At 46.7% G+C, this 17,696-nt stretch overlaps 1 protein-coding gene across 1 annotated transcript; it reads left to right on the forward strand.

Annotated features, from left to right (window-relative positions):
• The first annotated feature begins 63 nt into the window (after positions 1–63).
• LOC144944098 (cytochrome P450 2F5-like) lies at positions 64–13,354 on the forward strand. Its single transcript, XM_078872170.1, has 9 exons — positions 64–448; positions 4,004–4,169; positions 4,928–5,077; positions 5,825–5,985; positions 7,799–7,972; positions 9,117–9,258; positions 10,825–11,012; positions 12,315–12,456; positions 12,786–13,354. Exons 1-9 carry the CDS (start codon positions 215–217, stop codon positions 12,962–12,964), a joined length of 1,536 nt encoding a protein of 511 aa, XP_078728296.1. The 5' UTR covers positions 64–214; the 3' UTR covers positions 12,965–13,354.
• The last annotated feature ends 4,342 nt before the right edge of the window (positions 13,355–17,696 follow it).

The raw sequence follows: 17,696 nt of genomic DNA on the forward strand, positions 1-17,696 counted from the left end.
ACGCGCGCGTTACAGCGAGAGGGGGCTGCCCTTGTGACGTCACTCGCAGCGGGCACTGGGAATGATTGTCCCCTGTTGAATCGAAACACTGCATATTTGCCCGAGGGCAACAAGTTACGCAGATCTGAGCTCAGTTGTGAAAGAGGACCGCAGCACGGTAATTGCACAGCGCCGCTGTAGTTGTATTAATATCGAGTCCCATAGGCTGGCAGCAATGCAGCAGTCGTGGGAGTGGATCGATGTCCTGGCTCTTGGCTCTCAGCTGTCGACGAGCGCGATGCCGCCCCCCCGCTGGGTGCTGCGCGTGGTGGCCGCGCTGGCTCTGTGGCTGGGCTTCTGGTGCCTTCGGAGGGGGCAACGCGGCTTCCCGCCTGGTCCCAGAGGGCTGCCGCTGGTGGGAAACCTCTTACAGTTGGACCTCAAAGCCATGCCCGCGTCCTTAGCCAAGGTGCGTGTTCATTTTTTTGTCCTTCCTCGCACGGTTGGCTACGTACGGTGCGAAAAAGGTCAAAACTACATACACACATTGAGCTCCCCGGCACTCGCCTAGATCAGCACTGCGAGTGGATTCACGTTCCATGTCTCTTGACAAACTTTGGTAACTTAATGGTATAAAAACACATTTTTCCCTACAAATTTAAATGTGTATTTGTATCCATTCCATCTCGTTCAATTTGTCATTATCGGGCACATATGAGAGTGTAAATGTTTGAGAGAAATTCATCTACGTTGCACATTTCTGATTTCCGTTCCTTAGTAATAAAAATTTCACCTTAAATAAAGACCCTGGAATATCGCAGGTTTATCGTTCGCGGTTTCGACCTAAAGAGGACAACCTCTTTGTACCAGTTTAGCTATCGCGGGGGTTCGGTTTGGCCTTTCGCGGGGGGACATTGTCCCCGCAAGTGCGGTGTCAGTGGCTGCGGATGCCGTGGTGCGAGGGGATGGCGAGGGGTGCGAGGGATGGCGAGGGGTGCGAGGGATGCGGGGGATGGCGAGGGGTGCGAGGGATGCGGGGGATGGCGAGGGGTGCGGGGGGATGGCGAGGGGTGCGAGGGATGGCGAGGGGTGCGGGGGATGGCGAGGGGTGCGAGGGATGGCGAGGGATGGCGAGGGGATGGCGAGGGATGGCGAGGGGATGGCGAGGGATGGCGAGGGGTGCGAGGGATGGCGAGGGGTGCGGGGGATGGCGAGGGGTGCGAGGGATGGCGAGGGGATGGCGAGGGATGGCGAGGGGTGCGAGGGATGGCGAGGGGTGCGGGGGATGGCGAGGGGTGCGGGGGGATGGCGAGGGGTGCGAGGGATGGCGAGGGGTGCGGGGGATGGCGAGGGGTGCGAGGGATGGCGAGGGGATGGCGAGGGATGGCGAGGGGATGGCGAGGGATGGCGAGGGGTGCGAGGGATGGCGAGGGGTGCGGGGGATGGCGAGGGGTGCGAGGGATGGCGAGGGATGGCGAGGGGATGGCGAGGGATGGCGAGGGGTGCGGGGGATGGCGAGGGGTGCGAGGGATGGCGAGGGGATGGCGAGGGATGGCGAGGGGTGCGAGGGATGGCGAGGGGTGCGGGGGATGGCGAGGGGTGCGAGGGATGGCGAGGGGATGGCGAGGGGATGGCGAGGGATGGCGAGGGGTGCGAGGGATGGCGAGGGGTGCGAGGGATGGCGAGGGGTGCGAGGGGATGGCGAGGGGATGGCGAGGGATGGCGAGGGGTGCGAGGGGATGGCGAGGGGTGCGAGGGGATGGCGAGGGGTGCGAGGGGATGGCGAGGGGTGCGAGGGGATGGCGAGGGGTGCGAGGGATGGCGAGGGGTGCGAGGGGATGGCGAGGGGATGGCGAGGGATGGCGAGGGGTGCGAGGGATGGCGAGGGGTGCGAGGGATGGCGAGGGGTGCGAGGGATGCGGGGGATGGCGAGGGGTGCGAGGGATGCGGGGGATGGCGAGGGGTGCGGGGGGATGGCGAGGGGTGCGAGGGATGGCGAGGGGTGCGGGGGATGGCGAGGGGTGCGAGGGATGGCGAGGGATGGCGAGGGGATGGCGAGGGGATGGCGAGGGATGGCGAGGGGATGGCGAGGGATGGCGAGGGGTGCGAGGGATGGCGAGGGGTGCGGGGGGTGGCGAGGGGTGCGAGGGATGGCGAGGGATGGCGAGGGGATGGCGAGGGATGGCGAGGGGTGCGAGGGATGGCGAGGGGTGCGGGGGATGGCGAGGGGTGCGAGGGATGGCGAGGGATGGCGAGGGGATGGCGAGGGATGGCGAGGGATGGCGAGGGGTGCGGGGGATGGCGAGGGGTGCGAGGGATGGCGAGGGGATGGCGAGGGGATGGCGAGGGATGGCGAGGGGTGCGAGGGATGGCGAGGGGTGCGAGGGATGGCGAGGGGTGCGAGGGGATGGCGAGGGGATGGCGAGGGATGGCGAGGGGTGCGAGGGGATGGCGAGGGGTGCGAGGGGATGGCGAGGGGTGCGAGGGGATGGCGAGGGGTGCGAGGGGATGGCGAGGGGTGCGAGGGGATGGCGAGGGGTGCGAGGGATGGCGAGGGGTGCGAGGGATGGCGAGGGATGCGAGGCAGTCAGTGGCGCCTCACAAGCATCTCGCGATCCCCGTAGCCCAGCCGCTCCCCACTCGCGGACAAACACCCGCTTTGGATCGTCATCATTAAATGCAACATTTATTCAGTATGTATACTGCTATTTATTGTCTAGTAATGTTTTTGTTAAGGGCTTTTACTTTATTCCAATTATCTTTGTTTATTTGGCATACAATACAATACTTATTTCAATTGTGAAGTGTCTGTTTTGGTTGCCGTGTTCCTAATCCCATGATTGAGGTACGGCTTCAGTATTGAATATTGCGCTTTAGCTTTCGCGGCACTTTCCACGAATGTAACTCTCCGCAATATTCCAGGGTCTCCTGTACAGCGTATTTAAGCTTGTTTGAGGTCAAATACGTATTTATCATCATTCAAACCCCTCCAAATGTTGCATCGACTTTATTAAATTTTGTTATTTTTTTGTCTTCAGATGCTCTCTCCGGCTTCGTTTAAAATGTTTTTAACCTTCGACAATTCTTGGAACGCTTCCAAAAACGTCGTTTCAGGATGTTTTTCGGCATAACAGTTACAAATGTTAACATTTTAGCTTTCTGGTTCATGCATTTTGGGAGCCCTAATTTGTGGAGGGACAAAGTAAAATATAGTTTTCCGACTTGAAAATATTTGTCATATTTCAATGAGCAACCTTCGAATGCTCCCGATACAAACTTTTGTAGGCGTCGGTTGAGAAAAAATGTGTATCTCGAGTGGCTTGGCGGCCCAGCAGTCAAAGTGCTGGGCTCGCACTGCTGCGATTCTGGGATCAAATCAGGCCAACGACCCCCACGCTTCACCCGGGTTCTCAAGTGCAGTTCGTTGATAGCTTCGCTCTCATCACAAATACTTGCACACAAACATCAGATATGGTCTGTACATTTGCTATTATTCAAATAAGACGAGGGGTTCACTGTGGGTAGCTTAGGTTATCGTTATCGAGGCTGCATTTCACTCAGTCGACCCCACTGCATAAACCGATCTCCTTGGCCCGAAAGCCAGGAGCGTAAAGGGCAATGAAGCTCCATACTTAAAATATGTAATTTCATGGCCTGGAAAGCAAAACTGCTGTACATTTGTAAACCCCATGACCCACCTACCTCACCAATTTAAATAATATTTCCAATTTCGTTTTTCTAATTTTGCCAATTTTTTTTACAACTCCCATCACTTAGTCACCAGCCTAGCTGAGTTGTTATAAATGAATGTATGTTTAAATTTTCGCACCGTATCTAGCCAATCGTGCTAATCGGAGGTGCTAATCAATGAGGTATGTCCACATACCAGTTCACGTACCATCTGGAAATCGCGATGTTTAAACTTCTGATGTTTATTATTTTATGTTCAATAATCGTTTTCTGACAAAAACAAGTCTAATGCTTCCTTTGGTCTCATTGTGCCGTCCCTCCCATTGGCTCTCAGCTCTCAGAGACTCATGGTCCAATTTTCAGTGTATCTTTAGGACAGACGCAAGTTGTGATTTTAGCCGGCAATGACATCATCAAGGAAGCTCTCGTTACCCAAGCTGAGATGTTTATTGACCGCCCTGAAATACCCATCTTCAAAAAGTCTTTGGGAAATTACGAAGGTAAGAAGGCATTCTTTGTACCTCATTAAATTCGTAGCGCGTAGAGTGCTTGGTTGCGATTGGCTCAGGGCAAATGGGCACTACGTTTGGGACCGCCCCTTACACCAGACACGTGACCTGGATGAAGATCACGGCCTGAGGAAGGATACGCAAAGGGCACGGGCCACCCTTTGACACGCACACGGCCACCCTGTGACGCACACACGGCCACCATGTGACGCACACACGTGACGCACACACGTGACGCACGCACGGCCACCCTGTGACGCACACACGGCCACCCTGTGACGCACGCACGGCCACCCTGTGACTCACGCACGGCCACCCTGTGACGCACACACGTGACGCACGCACGTGACGCACGCACGGCCACCCTGTGACGCGCACACGGCCACCCTGTGACGCACGCACGGGTCAGCAACGTGGCCATTAACAAACAACATGCAACAAAAACTGACAAAGTGTGCAAAGGTGCATGCCTAGATTTATATTGAAAGACAGAAACATGGATAAGAGAACATTTATAGGTTGATTTCAGATAGTGCATTGTCTGCTAAATACATCTTCATCATACATGATTATCTTGTGTAATTGTCGTAACTAAGATTCATGTCAATCACACATCATAGGAAGACGACGATAATCTGAAAAACTCATAGGATGGGCTCTGCATATACAATGATCATACGAATACCAAGGCTAAGGGTTGTTATAACGCGATCGTGATTCTCTCAACACGCTCCGCTCACCGGCGGCAGGCCTGCTGCTGAGTCATGGGTGGCAGTGGAGAGCGAGGAGGCGCTTCACCCACATGATGCTGAGGAACCTTGGGATGGGCACAAAGAGCATTGAGGAGAAGATCGCTGAGGAGGCCGAGTTTCTAGTGCGAGCTCTAGAAAACAAAGAAGGTATCCAATGCACGACCGCAATAAAGGAATGTTGTACCTGTGCAAAACCTTCATGGGCGAATGTCAGCATTAATATCGAGTGTATTTCAGTGGTCGTTGCATTTGTTTCTGACAGCATTCTAATCGTGCTGAGTGAGGTGCGTGTTCGTAAATTAGAGGTGGTGACGTGGTCCAGCCGTAGCGCGCGTTCGCCACGTGTTGCCCATCTCGGCAATTGTCCCCCCCACCCTGCACGCGTCCCACCCAGCGCAACAGTCGACGCCGAATCACGTCCACAGCCGTCGCCTGCCCTCTTCTCCTCGGGACTCTGCGTCGCTTCTCCTGCACCGTCACGGAATTTCCAGCGTCCGTGTCGGACTCCGGCGCTCGAACGCCGACAACTTATTTTTGAGCCGCCGAGCGTCCTGCTCCTCTCTGATCCCCACAGTGACACGGATAGAGTACCCGTGCCTCCATTACCACACTCGGACTCATCTCTCTTCTCTGACGTGGTGGTTTCCTTAGCCTATCAAACGCCTGCTTGCTAAAGAAATGTACCTCTTGGCCTCCTCACAGCACCCTGCATTGTGGACCTCACTGCATCACTACACAAAGTCCTCTAGCCTCATCAACGTTGGGAGAATGTGGTGTTGTGGTGTTTGCATGGAAAAGCATTCATCTAGTAGTTGAGAAGATGTTTATTATGGTAATGATGTCTATATATTATTTTGACTGTACTACTTCTCCCAACTTCTTCCCATGCACTAGAAAAACCTTTTGATGCACATTCCGAAATCACCAACTCAGCGGCAAATGTAATCTGCTCCATCATATTTGGAGACCGCTACGACTGGAATAATAAAACATTTGTGAAGCTCATGAACATTATCAATGAGAATGTAGAACTGTCTGGTAATGATTGGTCCCAGGTGAGTGGTGTTATTGCAATCACGAATCCATGTTTAAAATCCTTGCATCTATATATGTTTCTGTGTGGACAAATATGCTCTTTATAAGAATAGGTTTTACCCTTTCTGGCAATAAAACAGGTGTTGAGATTTCGATGTAAAGCTTTCGTGGACTGCATGGATTCATATTCTTGGTTCTTTCGGTAAAGTCACGTAGAAGGGAAATAATAAAATAATAAAGATAAAACATAATAAGATGCAATTCTCACGACGTTTCGGCCACAACGACAGCGTCCTAATAAACTAGGACGCTGTCTTTCCGACCGCCCTGTTCTTCACTTGAGGACGGCTGCTTGTGTTGTGGCCGAAACGTCGTGAGGATTACATCTTATTATGTTTTATTTTTATTATTTTATTATTTCCCTTCTACGTGACTTTACCGAAAGAACCAAGAATATAGGTGTTGAGATGTTAAAACACCAAACTGAAACCTCTTGCAAGGAATCATGTCTGCATTAATCACATATATTTGTGGTGAACATGCAAACAAAAATATGCTCTGGTAGTATATGCATTGCCCTATTATTTGGTTTGTAAACAAGATGGGGGTTATGACTGGATCCTGGAAGTTTTTCTCAGGACTGTTTTTACCACCACAGCACTAAATACAGAAGCGCTTCATCGTGATAGGAGACCGTCAAGTGTGTGCAATTTGAACTCGGTCTTTTGATTTCAATTAGTTTTGAGGAGTGACATCCGGAAATGAGAGGGTGGAGCTTTTCCTCTGACACTCTTCAACTATGGCAACAAAGCTACATTTCTGGACCAGTGACATCAAATTCTGGAGACCAGGAGACAGGGCCTCAGGCCACTTTGCGACTCAAAGTTAGTTTAAGTGATGTCACGAGAACTTTGAGCGAAACAGCCAATGTCGCTGCAGTATCCGGAGACATGGCACGATTATGTGTGCATGGATGTAGCGATCTGCTTGAGTGGCGAGCAGTCGCAAGTTTGAGGGCTTCATTCCGGGTCTGGGGATGACTCAGTCCCTCATTTTCTGAGGTTGATAAATTAAAGACCATTGTGTGAGAATTCTTGCAACCTTTTATTCCTAATCACACTCTCGGATGCTCTCAGGGAATTTACAGTAATAACTAAGGCTACCAAATAAAAAATATAAACTCAACCACACTGCCAATGATATGTTTTATTTTGCTCGTCTTGGCTATATCGGCAAGGCTGCAGTGGGTATGGCATGGATCATTGTTCTGTCTGCCACAGTGGAGGTATCTACACACCTCAGTCTCATTTCCACAGCTATTTGTATTTGAAGTCGTGTGATGGCAACATGGACATTATACAGAATTTCTATTCCATGTTACACGCCTTGACAAGAACAGTTAAACAGATTAAGAAGTGATGCCATATAACCTGCATGTTCTGCATGAAAATGGAGAAAACTTGATGGTGGGAAGTTTAAAATAAGTTTGTTTAACACGAAAAGTGGAAAATGTGTATTTATGTATTTGCAGTGATTTTACCGAAAGAATCAAGAATATGAATTCCCGCAGTCACGAAAGTTTTAAGTCTAAAAATGAATTACTCCAAAACTTCAATCTCATTTGTGCAGTACGCATTTTCTGTGGCCCTGAGTCAGTGGTGGGCATTCCACCTTCCTGAGTAAATATGATTACTACCTCACACCAAGTGGGTGCTCATTTTAGCAGTGTTGGTGGGACGATGAGTCAATTTTATTGAGGTTTAAATGGCGATGTTACAGATCTTAATATTCGTTTTTAATAATTATTCTCTGCGTTTTATGTTCTTTCCACAGATTTTCAATTCGTTTCCTCTGCTGAAGTATTTCCCAGGACCCCACCAACGAATAAACGAGAATAAAGTTGTCTTGAATGCGTTTATTCAGGCCAGGATTGAAGAACATGACGGGGCACGCATTCAAGGAGACCCCCGCGATTATTTGGACGCCTTCATTGACAAGAGGATTGAGGTTTTTTTCGATATATTGAAACAATCCATATCAAACATGCAGCACTAAAAATTATCTACGTTGGGCATTGCTCCCTGCAAAATGCAACTTTCGACAAAATCACTTAAGTCGAAACATAGTTTTACCATTGATGTAATGCTATACATTTAGGTTACATTCCTGGCAGTAATTCTTCGGTAAAATTTTGCTGAAAAAATGTAAAGTAAGTACTAAAAAGGTTAACGTAAGATACTCAAAAAAATATATAACAAGTTTAGATAAATAATACAAGTGAACGGACTTTGTGTACCTCACGAGAGGGTGGTACCGAGTCCAGTATGGCGATGTTGTAAACACTGAGGCTTGGGAGCCCCCTGGTGGACACGGTGGCGTCGTTGTGTGTCATCACGCACGCTGCCCAAACTACTGCGTTTTTTAAATTAGAAACAAGGTAGCGAATCACCGCTTTTCACATACTATTAATTTGTTGGCGACGTTATCGTGAAACGTAAATAGGAGGAACGTAAATAGAGGACTTGCTGATGCTTTACTAGACACTTTAAAACTGTCTTTTAGCAGCATGCGCATGGGATGAGATTATGATCTCATTGATTGCATTGCTGGTGTAAAATGTAACGGTAAACTGGTAGTGGCTGTCTGAAAAACACAGACTGTACGACATCGCTCAAGGAGTTGTGTGCAGCTGAGCAGAGCCGAGGAAAAATAATTGGCGTTTCTTGATAACCTTTTCTGGATTTTGATCAAACATTCCACATTTATAGTCTGATTTTCAGTAGGATTATTTCCTTAATGTCAGTTTAAAACCAGTCTTGAATAGTTGTGAAAGATGTATACATCATAACTCATATCTAATAAAATGTTGACGTCAAATATGTTTTAGGTGACCATTAAAGATCCAGTAGAATATCACACATTGGAATCTTGCACCATCTGTTTGTATGGTTTTAGCCTCATTACATTTTATTTTACATTTGGGTGTTTCCTCGATCTTGTGTCAAAGATCACCTCTTCTCACAATTTTGAATGGAAATATAGCAATAACCAAACCTTACAGGATTAAATCCCGAAACACAGACAACGTATGCATATTCCTCTTGTCAAGGTGTTTGATTTGTTTAATAACTCTCTTCCATTGCTCTTGTAGGATTCACTGAATCCAGACACAGCCTTCTCTGACATCGCCCTCATTAACACGATGGCGAACCTGTTTGTGGCTGGGTCTGAGACCACCTCCGCCACACTTAAATGGGGTATCCTGCTCATGCTGACACATCCCAAAGTACAAGGTGAGTACATGTCACATGAGTACATGAGTACATTAAATCGTGTCAAGCATACAGTTAATTGCAGTTAATTACTGTATGCTTTACACGGTAGGTTTTCGCACCCAATATTGTTCATGAGTGTTTTGTTCGGCCACTTAATGATCTCGTTAAATTAAAGACCATCCACCACCCGACAGCCATACACAATTGTCACGTTTACAGGTGTTTAGCACGCCATTCATTTAGATCACCGGTAATTTGAACAACAATCCTCACAACCAAGATTGGGTTCCGTCCTGAACATGCTTGTTGTAACATCGTATCTCGTTGCTAATTTGGTTGTAAGCATTCTTCAATCTACCGGTGAGTGAGCTGAAACAGTAACAGTTGGCATGTTAAATGCTTGTACATGTGACGGTTCAATTTGTTTGGATGTGTCAGATGGTAGAGGAACCTTATGATAGGAATTAGCCAGGTCAGTAAGTCACTTAACCCAAAAAACAGTTATGAATCGTATACAGTAAACCCTCTCTATCCGCAAGGGTTACGTTCTTGAAAAGGCTCACAAATGCAGAATTTGCGAATGCAGTAAACTTGTTCGAAAGAAAAATGGGGTTACGTTTCTGGTACAAGTTAACATAGGGGGGAAATGGTAAAATAATATTTAATTATTACAACAAATAAATAATGAATCATAAAGAACAATGCATTGTTTTACCTTTGATGATGATGATCGGAGGTGGTGGTGAGGAACTCGCTTCCCCTGATTGCAGTCACGTGATTTTGAATGGACCTCACAGTCGCTTGGTGTATACCTAAATATATAAACGAGTTGACTGTAAATACGTATAATGTAAAAATGTACAATAGCGAGTTCAGAGCAAGATTACTGCGAGAGTTGAGTAACTCCCGAATATGCGAAACTCGCGAATTCAGAGCTAATGCATAGCGAGGATTTACTGTACTGTGTGCACGTCATCCTGACTGAACTGTCATTGATGGTGGTCCAGTAGTGGCTGTAGAGTGTAGAGAATGTTCATATCACTATAGAAACCTTCACTCAATGCAAAGCAGCTGCAGTGTATGGCAATGTTCTGACCTGTCAATCTACATGACAACAGAGTCAAAGATGCCGCAGTGCGCCACATGTAGCAACAAGGTGTGCGTGTGCACTGCCAGTGGAGGAATCCTCTAACACGTTTCCTGGAGCCCATTGCCGTTCCGTGTCAGAGTTGAGCAGCAATATGTGGAACATGCTTCCCCCAGCAGAAGGATCTCCCAGTTACAAAACTTCACTTGAGACGGTATTCGTGCTGTCCCTTTAATGCATTCAAAACTGCTCCAAAATCAGTTAAGAAAAATGACGCTGCATGCAATCTGGCTGATGAAACTACCGGCTCGATTGATTCATGTTCGAGGATGAATTCTTTGTAGCAGAGACATGTTTTATAAAGTGCAGCAGTCATATTTCATGACCCTTATCTCCATTCACGTAGCACGAGTTTATGTAACAACCATCGTTTAGTTTGTATTAGTATGTGTACACGCGGTATTCGCTGGCAATGTTTCCCTTTTCTGTACCTACAGAACAAGTTCAGGAAGAAATAGATCGCGTCGTTGGGTCCAATCGCCGGCCGGCTTGTGCCGATCGAGCATCCATGCCCTACACCAACGCCACAGTTCATGAGATTCAGCGCTACGCCAACATCCTGCCGATGGCATTTCCACACGCTACCACCTCCGACACAAAACTGCGCGGTTATTTCTTGCCCAAGGTGTGTCCACGTAACGTGAACCATCACAAACGATGATTGGCTAACACATTCTATATATAAACAAACATCGGAGTGATTTCCTGCTCAAGTGAACAATGAGGTGGTGCAAATCTGTTTACAATCCTGAACCAGTGGTATAAATTCCACATTCATATGGCAGGGGTTAGTTGGTAAGAAAGTCACCGCTGACTTCCCCACAAAATGGTACTTGTTTCATTGAACCCAGGATAATTTTGTATTATGTTGAACTTCTTTCACACCGTACGTAGCCAACCGTTATGGGATGAGTCAACCCTCAAACAGGATTTGAACTGGCCCCAGTGCGAGCCACTGGCTATACCACTGATCCACCTGGCCGAACGCATTATCAGAAGGTTCAGAGTACGGTATTGCAGATGCACGAGTAAACTGAAAAGTGGAAAAACATCATTCATGTACTTTTAACCCAGTTGCCCATTCAACAACAATGGTACAGAGTTTGAAAAAGAGAGTTGTTCTGATCTGCATGAGATAAACGTTCTGAGGCCATATACTACACGTGACTGATACAGAATCAGCAAATTGTTTTTAAGTGTCATTGACCTGCCGGTAGAGCCGCAAAGTTGGACCCCAAAAGTTCGGAAACAGCAAATTTTGAAGAAAGTAAAAATGCAAGCATTTAGTCAATTAATCCAATGCAAAAATGGCACAGTCAGGTTACAACAGTGCAGTTATGTAGCACACTACTAAGCAAGGTCAATGGGTAAACATGGGTAATCTATTATGCGTTTGGTGACCAGAGGGAACTCAAGTCGATGACATCTGGGGGTATTGGTGAGGCCAGAAGAGTGGCCATTGCCTGTAGGTGTACTGGTTCTACTATAATAGTTAATTGGGGTGAAATGTCCTTCAATTATCTTTCCTTCTCGTCTGATTCTGTGTTGAAAAATAATGTTAATTGCTCTACTGCCGCACACATGAAGACTTCCACTTCCAATCATCATACATTTTTAAATATTATTTTCTGCAACATCCAGGGTGTTACCAGTAATACCACATTCATTCATCATCACCTTGAAACAACTCAACCCTGTTCCGAGCAGAAATTCCGATCTCAACCATTATCTGACCTCGCACACGTGATGTTCCCAGCCGACAGCCTGGTTTACTCTTTCTCGTTCGACGGTGGAGTTTGTGTATTCACCAGAGTTAGCGTCTCTGTTTTTTTCCCCCATAATCAAATCTTGCAAGTCCCCTCCATATATACATATGTGCAAAGTGTGCCGTAATCTAAATTATCTCGATACAATCTGTGACTTGCAGGGCACACAAGTGGTTGCTCTCATCCACTCGGCGCTCAGAGAAAAGTCGCTGTGGGAAACCCCCGAGCAGTTCAACCCAGGCCATTTCCTGGACATCGATGGAAACTTCTATAACCGAAATGATTTTATGGCGTTCTCTGCAGGTAATGTTTTTATTTAATTAATCAACCTGTCTGGATACGGCTTTCATCAGTCACAGTAGGATGATGATAGATATTTGAAGTTCACACAGTGAGGTTGATACACCATTGGTCAAATTGTAAAATAAAACAATCGCAATAAAATCTACAGCTTCCAAAACATGAAAATACTCATTTTAAAATAAATTCAAGGTCTTGTCATCAATGTACCCAAATAAAAGCGCAGTTATATATAATTTGAAAATGAGACATGTGAAAATAAGTACAATTCAGGTTTTGACACAATGACCTCTTACAAATAATACCGCGTGTTTGTGTGTTTATGTCACTAGGGCCCCGACTTTGTCTCGGGAAGAACCTGGCCAGGATGGAGGTCTTCCTCTTCCTCACAGCTCTGCTACAACGTTTCTCATTTCAGGGACAGTCAGGACACCCCATGCCTGACCTTACCCCAAAGTCAGGCATAGTTTGGAATCCCCATCGCTACGAGGTTTGTGCCATAAAGCGGTGATAGCATTCCAGATAATAGAGCTTGCAGGTCACTCAAAGTTCGAGTCAAGAATCACTGACAATGAACGAATCTAACTTGATTTGAAGCTTTCGTGACTGCAGCAATCCATACTCTTTGGTTCTGTCGGTAAAGTCACGTGGGTAGAAATAATAATAGATCACGACGTTTCGATCGAAATGCAAGCAATCGTCATCAGGTGAGACAACTACAGCAAGAAAACTGCTGAAGTAGGCGAGAGAGCTGCCGTGACACGAGGTTATATAAGTATCGGCGGTATTTTCTATATACGTGACTTTACCGAAAGAACCAAGAATACCAATGAAAATATGATCTAATATTCTTCTAGGAAATGGAATAAAATAAATTCAGGAAAACGTAGAAAGTATATACATGAAAAAACCTAAGAACATATACATGAAAAAACCTAAGAACATATACATGAAAAAACCTAAGAACATATACATGAAAAAACCTAAGAACATATACATGAAAAAACCTAAGAACATATACATGAAAAAACCTAAGAACATATACATGAAAAAACCTAAGAACATATACATGAAAAAACCCAAGAACATATACATGAAAAAACCTAAGAACATATACATGAAAAAACCTAAGAACATATACATGAAAAAACCTAAGAACATATACATGAAAAAACCTAAGAACATATACATGAAAAAACCTAAGAACATATACATGAAAAAACCTAAGAACATATACATGAAAAAAACCTAAGAACATATGCATGAAAAAACCTAAGAACATATACATGAAAAAACCTAAGAACATATACATGAAAAAACCTAAGAAAATATACATGAAAAAACCTAAGAACATATACATAACGCTTTCTGCGATTTTTTTATATAATGCTCACTGCCTCTGACAGCACATTCGATTCGCACGGTTGGCAACGTATGGTGCGAAAGAAGTTCAACATACATAATGACAGGATCCCCACCGGAAACCTGCACACATTGTAATGAACGCTTTAAAATACAGCAACAGGTTGGAATGGAAATTACAGAAGTGGAGGGGAACGGAGTGGCTTTCAGAAGCTCGCGAGACGCGGTGGGATGGCAACATTGTTGACGGGACTTGGGGGGCAGCTGACGGGACGAGGGGGGCAGCTGACGGGACGAGGGGGGCAGCTTATGGGACGAGGGGGGCAGCTGACGGGACGAGCCAGGCGCTGATCCCGGTTCGTCAGCGCCCCCTTGAGGCGTGTGCTTGAGGGTGATTAGTTCAAGTTCAAGTATTAGGTGTAGCCCTGTGAGCCATTCGGCTCTTGAATCGGGTGCAACTGCAACAAACAAAAACATGAACAAGAAAACATCTCAGAGTCATCTTACTCTTTGGGGCTTTCGTGACTGCAGGAATCCAAACTATTTGGTTCTTTCGGTAAAGTCACGTGGGTAGAAAATAAAATAAATCACGACGTTTCGATCGCAACACAAGCAATCGTCATCATGTGGGAACCCACAGCAATAAAATTGTTTTTTTTTGCCCCTCCCCCCTTCCTCACCGATATAACCTCTTACCACACCGATATAACCTCTTACCACACCTGTATAACCTCTTACCACGGCATCTCTCTCCCACTTCAGCAACAACAACAAAAACATGTTTCTTGATGTGGTTTCCCACCTGATGATGATTGCTTGTGTTGCGATCGAAACGTCGTGATTTATTTTATTTTATACCTACGTGACTTTATTGAAAGAACCAAAGAGTTTAGAGTCATCTTCTTTGGGTCTTTCGGTAAAGTCGCATAGAAAGGTTCAAAGAAAATAACAAAAAAACTACGACGTTTCGATCGCAACACAAGCGACCGTCATCAGGAAAAAGTCGTTTTTTGTTATTTTATTAGAACCTATCTACGTGACTTTACCGAAAGACCCAAATAATATGAATTCCTGCAGTCACGAAAGCTTTAAGTCAAGATTTGATTAGAGTCACTTGAAGAGAGTTAAAGAATTCCGTGATTGGTGTCGTGAGTCAGTTCATGAGTCGATTGTTTTAAATGTTTCTTGTTATTTGCCACGTGTCTCGCGGCTCGTACACTGTGCTACGAATTTGGCACGCGGTTAATCGCAATACAGACAATCCAGAGTTAACCGTGCACGACTTTCATCTGATTATATGAAGCTGTTAGAAATGATTTTGGATGAACGTGTAATCAATCCTGTATAATCATTTAGTAGGTCACAAATTAGCAAAACCTGTCCGGATTTTCGCCTTGACATCTACTTCTTGAAATAAAATGAAATGCTATGATGACGCATCTGATTTTTAAATTCTCAAACATTTGTGTTCTTTTTAAAACTGAAATTAGTAAAGCGTGAAGTGCAAGGCGGGTGTAATGAGTTTGACTAAACAGCTCCTCGTGCTCCAGAGCGGGGTCCCACTCCCGTCCCACCATTCATCCCACCCATCATCCCACACCATTCATCCCACATCACCATCCCACACCATTCATCCCACACCATTCATCCCACACCATTCATCCCACACCATTCATCCCACACAATTCATCCCACATCATCATCCCACACCATCATCCGACACCATTCATCCCACACCATTCATCCCACATCACCATCCCACATCACCATCCCACACCATTCATCCCACACCATTCATCCCACACCATTCATCCCACACCATTCATCCCACATCATCATCCCACATCATCATCCCACATCATCATCCCACACCATCATCCCACATCATCATCCCACACCATTCATCCCACATCATCATCCCACACCATTCATCCCACACCATTCATCCCACATCATCCCACATCATCATCCCACACCATTCATCCCACATCATCATCCCACACCATTCATCCCACACCATCATCCCACACCATTCATCCCACATCATCATCCCACACCATTCATCCCACACCATTCATCCCACATCATCCCACATCATCATCCCACACCATTCATCCCACATCATCATCCCACACCATTCATCCCACACCATTCATCCCACATCATCATCCCACATCATCATCCCACACCATTCATCCCACATCATCATCCCACACCATTCATCCCACACCATTCATCCCATATCATCATCCCACCCCATTCATCCCACACCATCATCCCACACCATCATCCCACACCATTCATCCCACACCATCATCCCACACCATTCATCCCACACCATTCACCCCACACCATCATCCCACACCATTCATCCCACACCATTCATCCCACACCATTCATCCCACACCATCATCCCACACCATTCATCCCACACCATCATCCCACACCATTCATCCCACACCATTCACCCCACACCATCATCCCACACCATTCATCCCACATCATCATCCCACACCATTCATCCCACACCATTCATCCCACATCATCATCCCACACCATTCATCCCACACCATCCCACACCATTCATCCCACATCATCATCCCACACCATTCATCCCACACCATCATCCCACACCATCATCCCACACCATTCATCCCACACCATCATCCCACACCATTCACCCCACACCATCATCCCACACCATTCATCCCACATCATCATCCCACACCATCATCCCACATCATTCATCCCACACCATCATCCCACACCATTCATCCCACACCATCATCCCACACCATCATCCCACATCATCATCCCACACCATTCATCCCACATCATCCCACATCATCATCCCACTCCATCCATCCCACACCATTCATCCCACATCACCATCCCACACCATTCATCCCACATCATCATCCCACACCATTCATCCCACATCATCATCTCACACCATTCATCCCACACCATTCATCCCACATCATTCATCCCACATCATCATCCCACTCCATCCATCCCACACCATTCATCCCACATCACCATCCCACATCATCATCCCACATCATCATCCCACACCATTCATCCCACATCATCATCCCACACCATTCATCCCACACCATTCATCCCACATCATCATCCCACACCATTCATCCCACACCATCATCCCACATCATCATCCCACATCATCATCCCACACCATCATCTCACATCATCATCCCACACCATTCATCCCACATCATCATCTCACACCATTCATCCCACACCATTCATCCCACATCATCATCCCACATCATCATCCCACACCATTCATCCCACACCATTCATCCCACATCATCATCCCACCCCATTCATCCCACACCATCATCCCACACCATTCATCCCACACCATCATCCCACACCATCATCCCACATCATTCATCCCACACCATCCCACACCATTCATCCCACACCATTCATCCCACACCATTCATCCCACACCATCATCCCACATCATCATCCCACACCATTCATCCCACACCATCATCCCACACCATTCATCCCACACCATCATCCCACACCATCATCCCACATCATCATCCCACACCATTCATCCCACACCATTCATCCCACACCATTCATCCCACACCATTCATCCCACACCATTCATCCCACACCATCATCCCACACCATTCATCCCACACCATCATCCCACACCATCATCCCACACCATCATCCCACATCATTCATCCCACACCATCCCACATCATTCATCCCACATCATCCCACATCATCATCCCACTCCATCCATCCCACCCCATTCATCCCACATCACCATCCCACACCATCCATCCCACAACGACCGGCACGGACGATGGTTGGAGAGTCAGAGGGGAGCAGCGGAG

Source organism: Lampetra fluviatilis, chromosome 33 (assembly GCF_964198595.1).
Source record: "Lampetra fluviatilis chromosome 33, kcLamFluv1.1, whole genome shotgun sequence".
Classification (NCBI taxonomy): domain Eukaryota; kingdom Metazoa; phylum Chordata; class Hyperoartia; order Petromyzontiformes; family Petromyzontidae; genus Lampetra; species Lampetra fluviatilis.

Excerpts from the sequence above, each read along its gene's own strand:
- LOC144944098 (XM_078872170.1), top strand. The coding sequence starts at position 215 with ATGCAGCAGTCGTGGGAGTGGATCGATGTCCTGGCTCTTGGCTCTCAG. Across the intron at positions 5,078-5,824 it reads AGCTCTAGAAAACAAAGAAG|AAAAACCTTTTGATGCACAT; the intron begins GTATCCAATGCA and ends CCCATGCACTAG. Across the intron at positions 12,457-12,785 it reads TTTTATGGCGTTCTCTGCAG|GGCCCCGACTTTGTCTCGGG; the intron begins GTAATGTTTTTA and ends TTATGTCACTAG.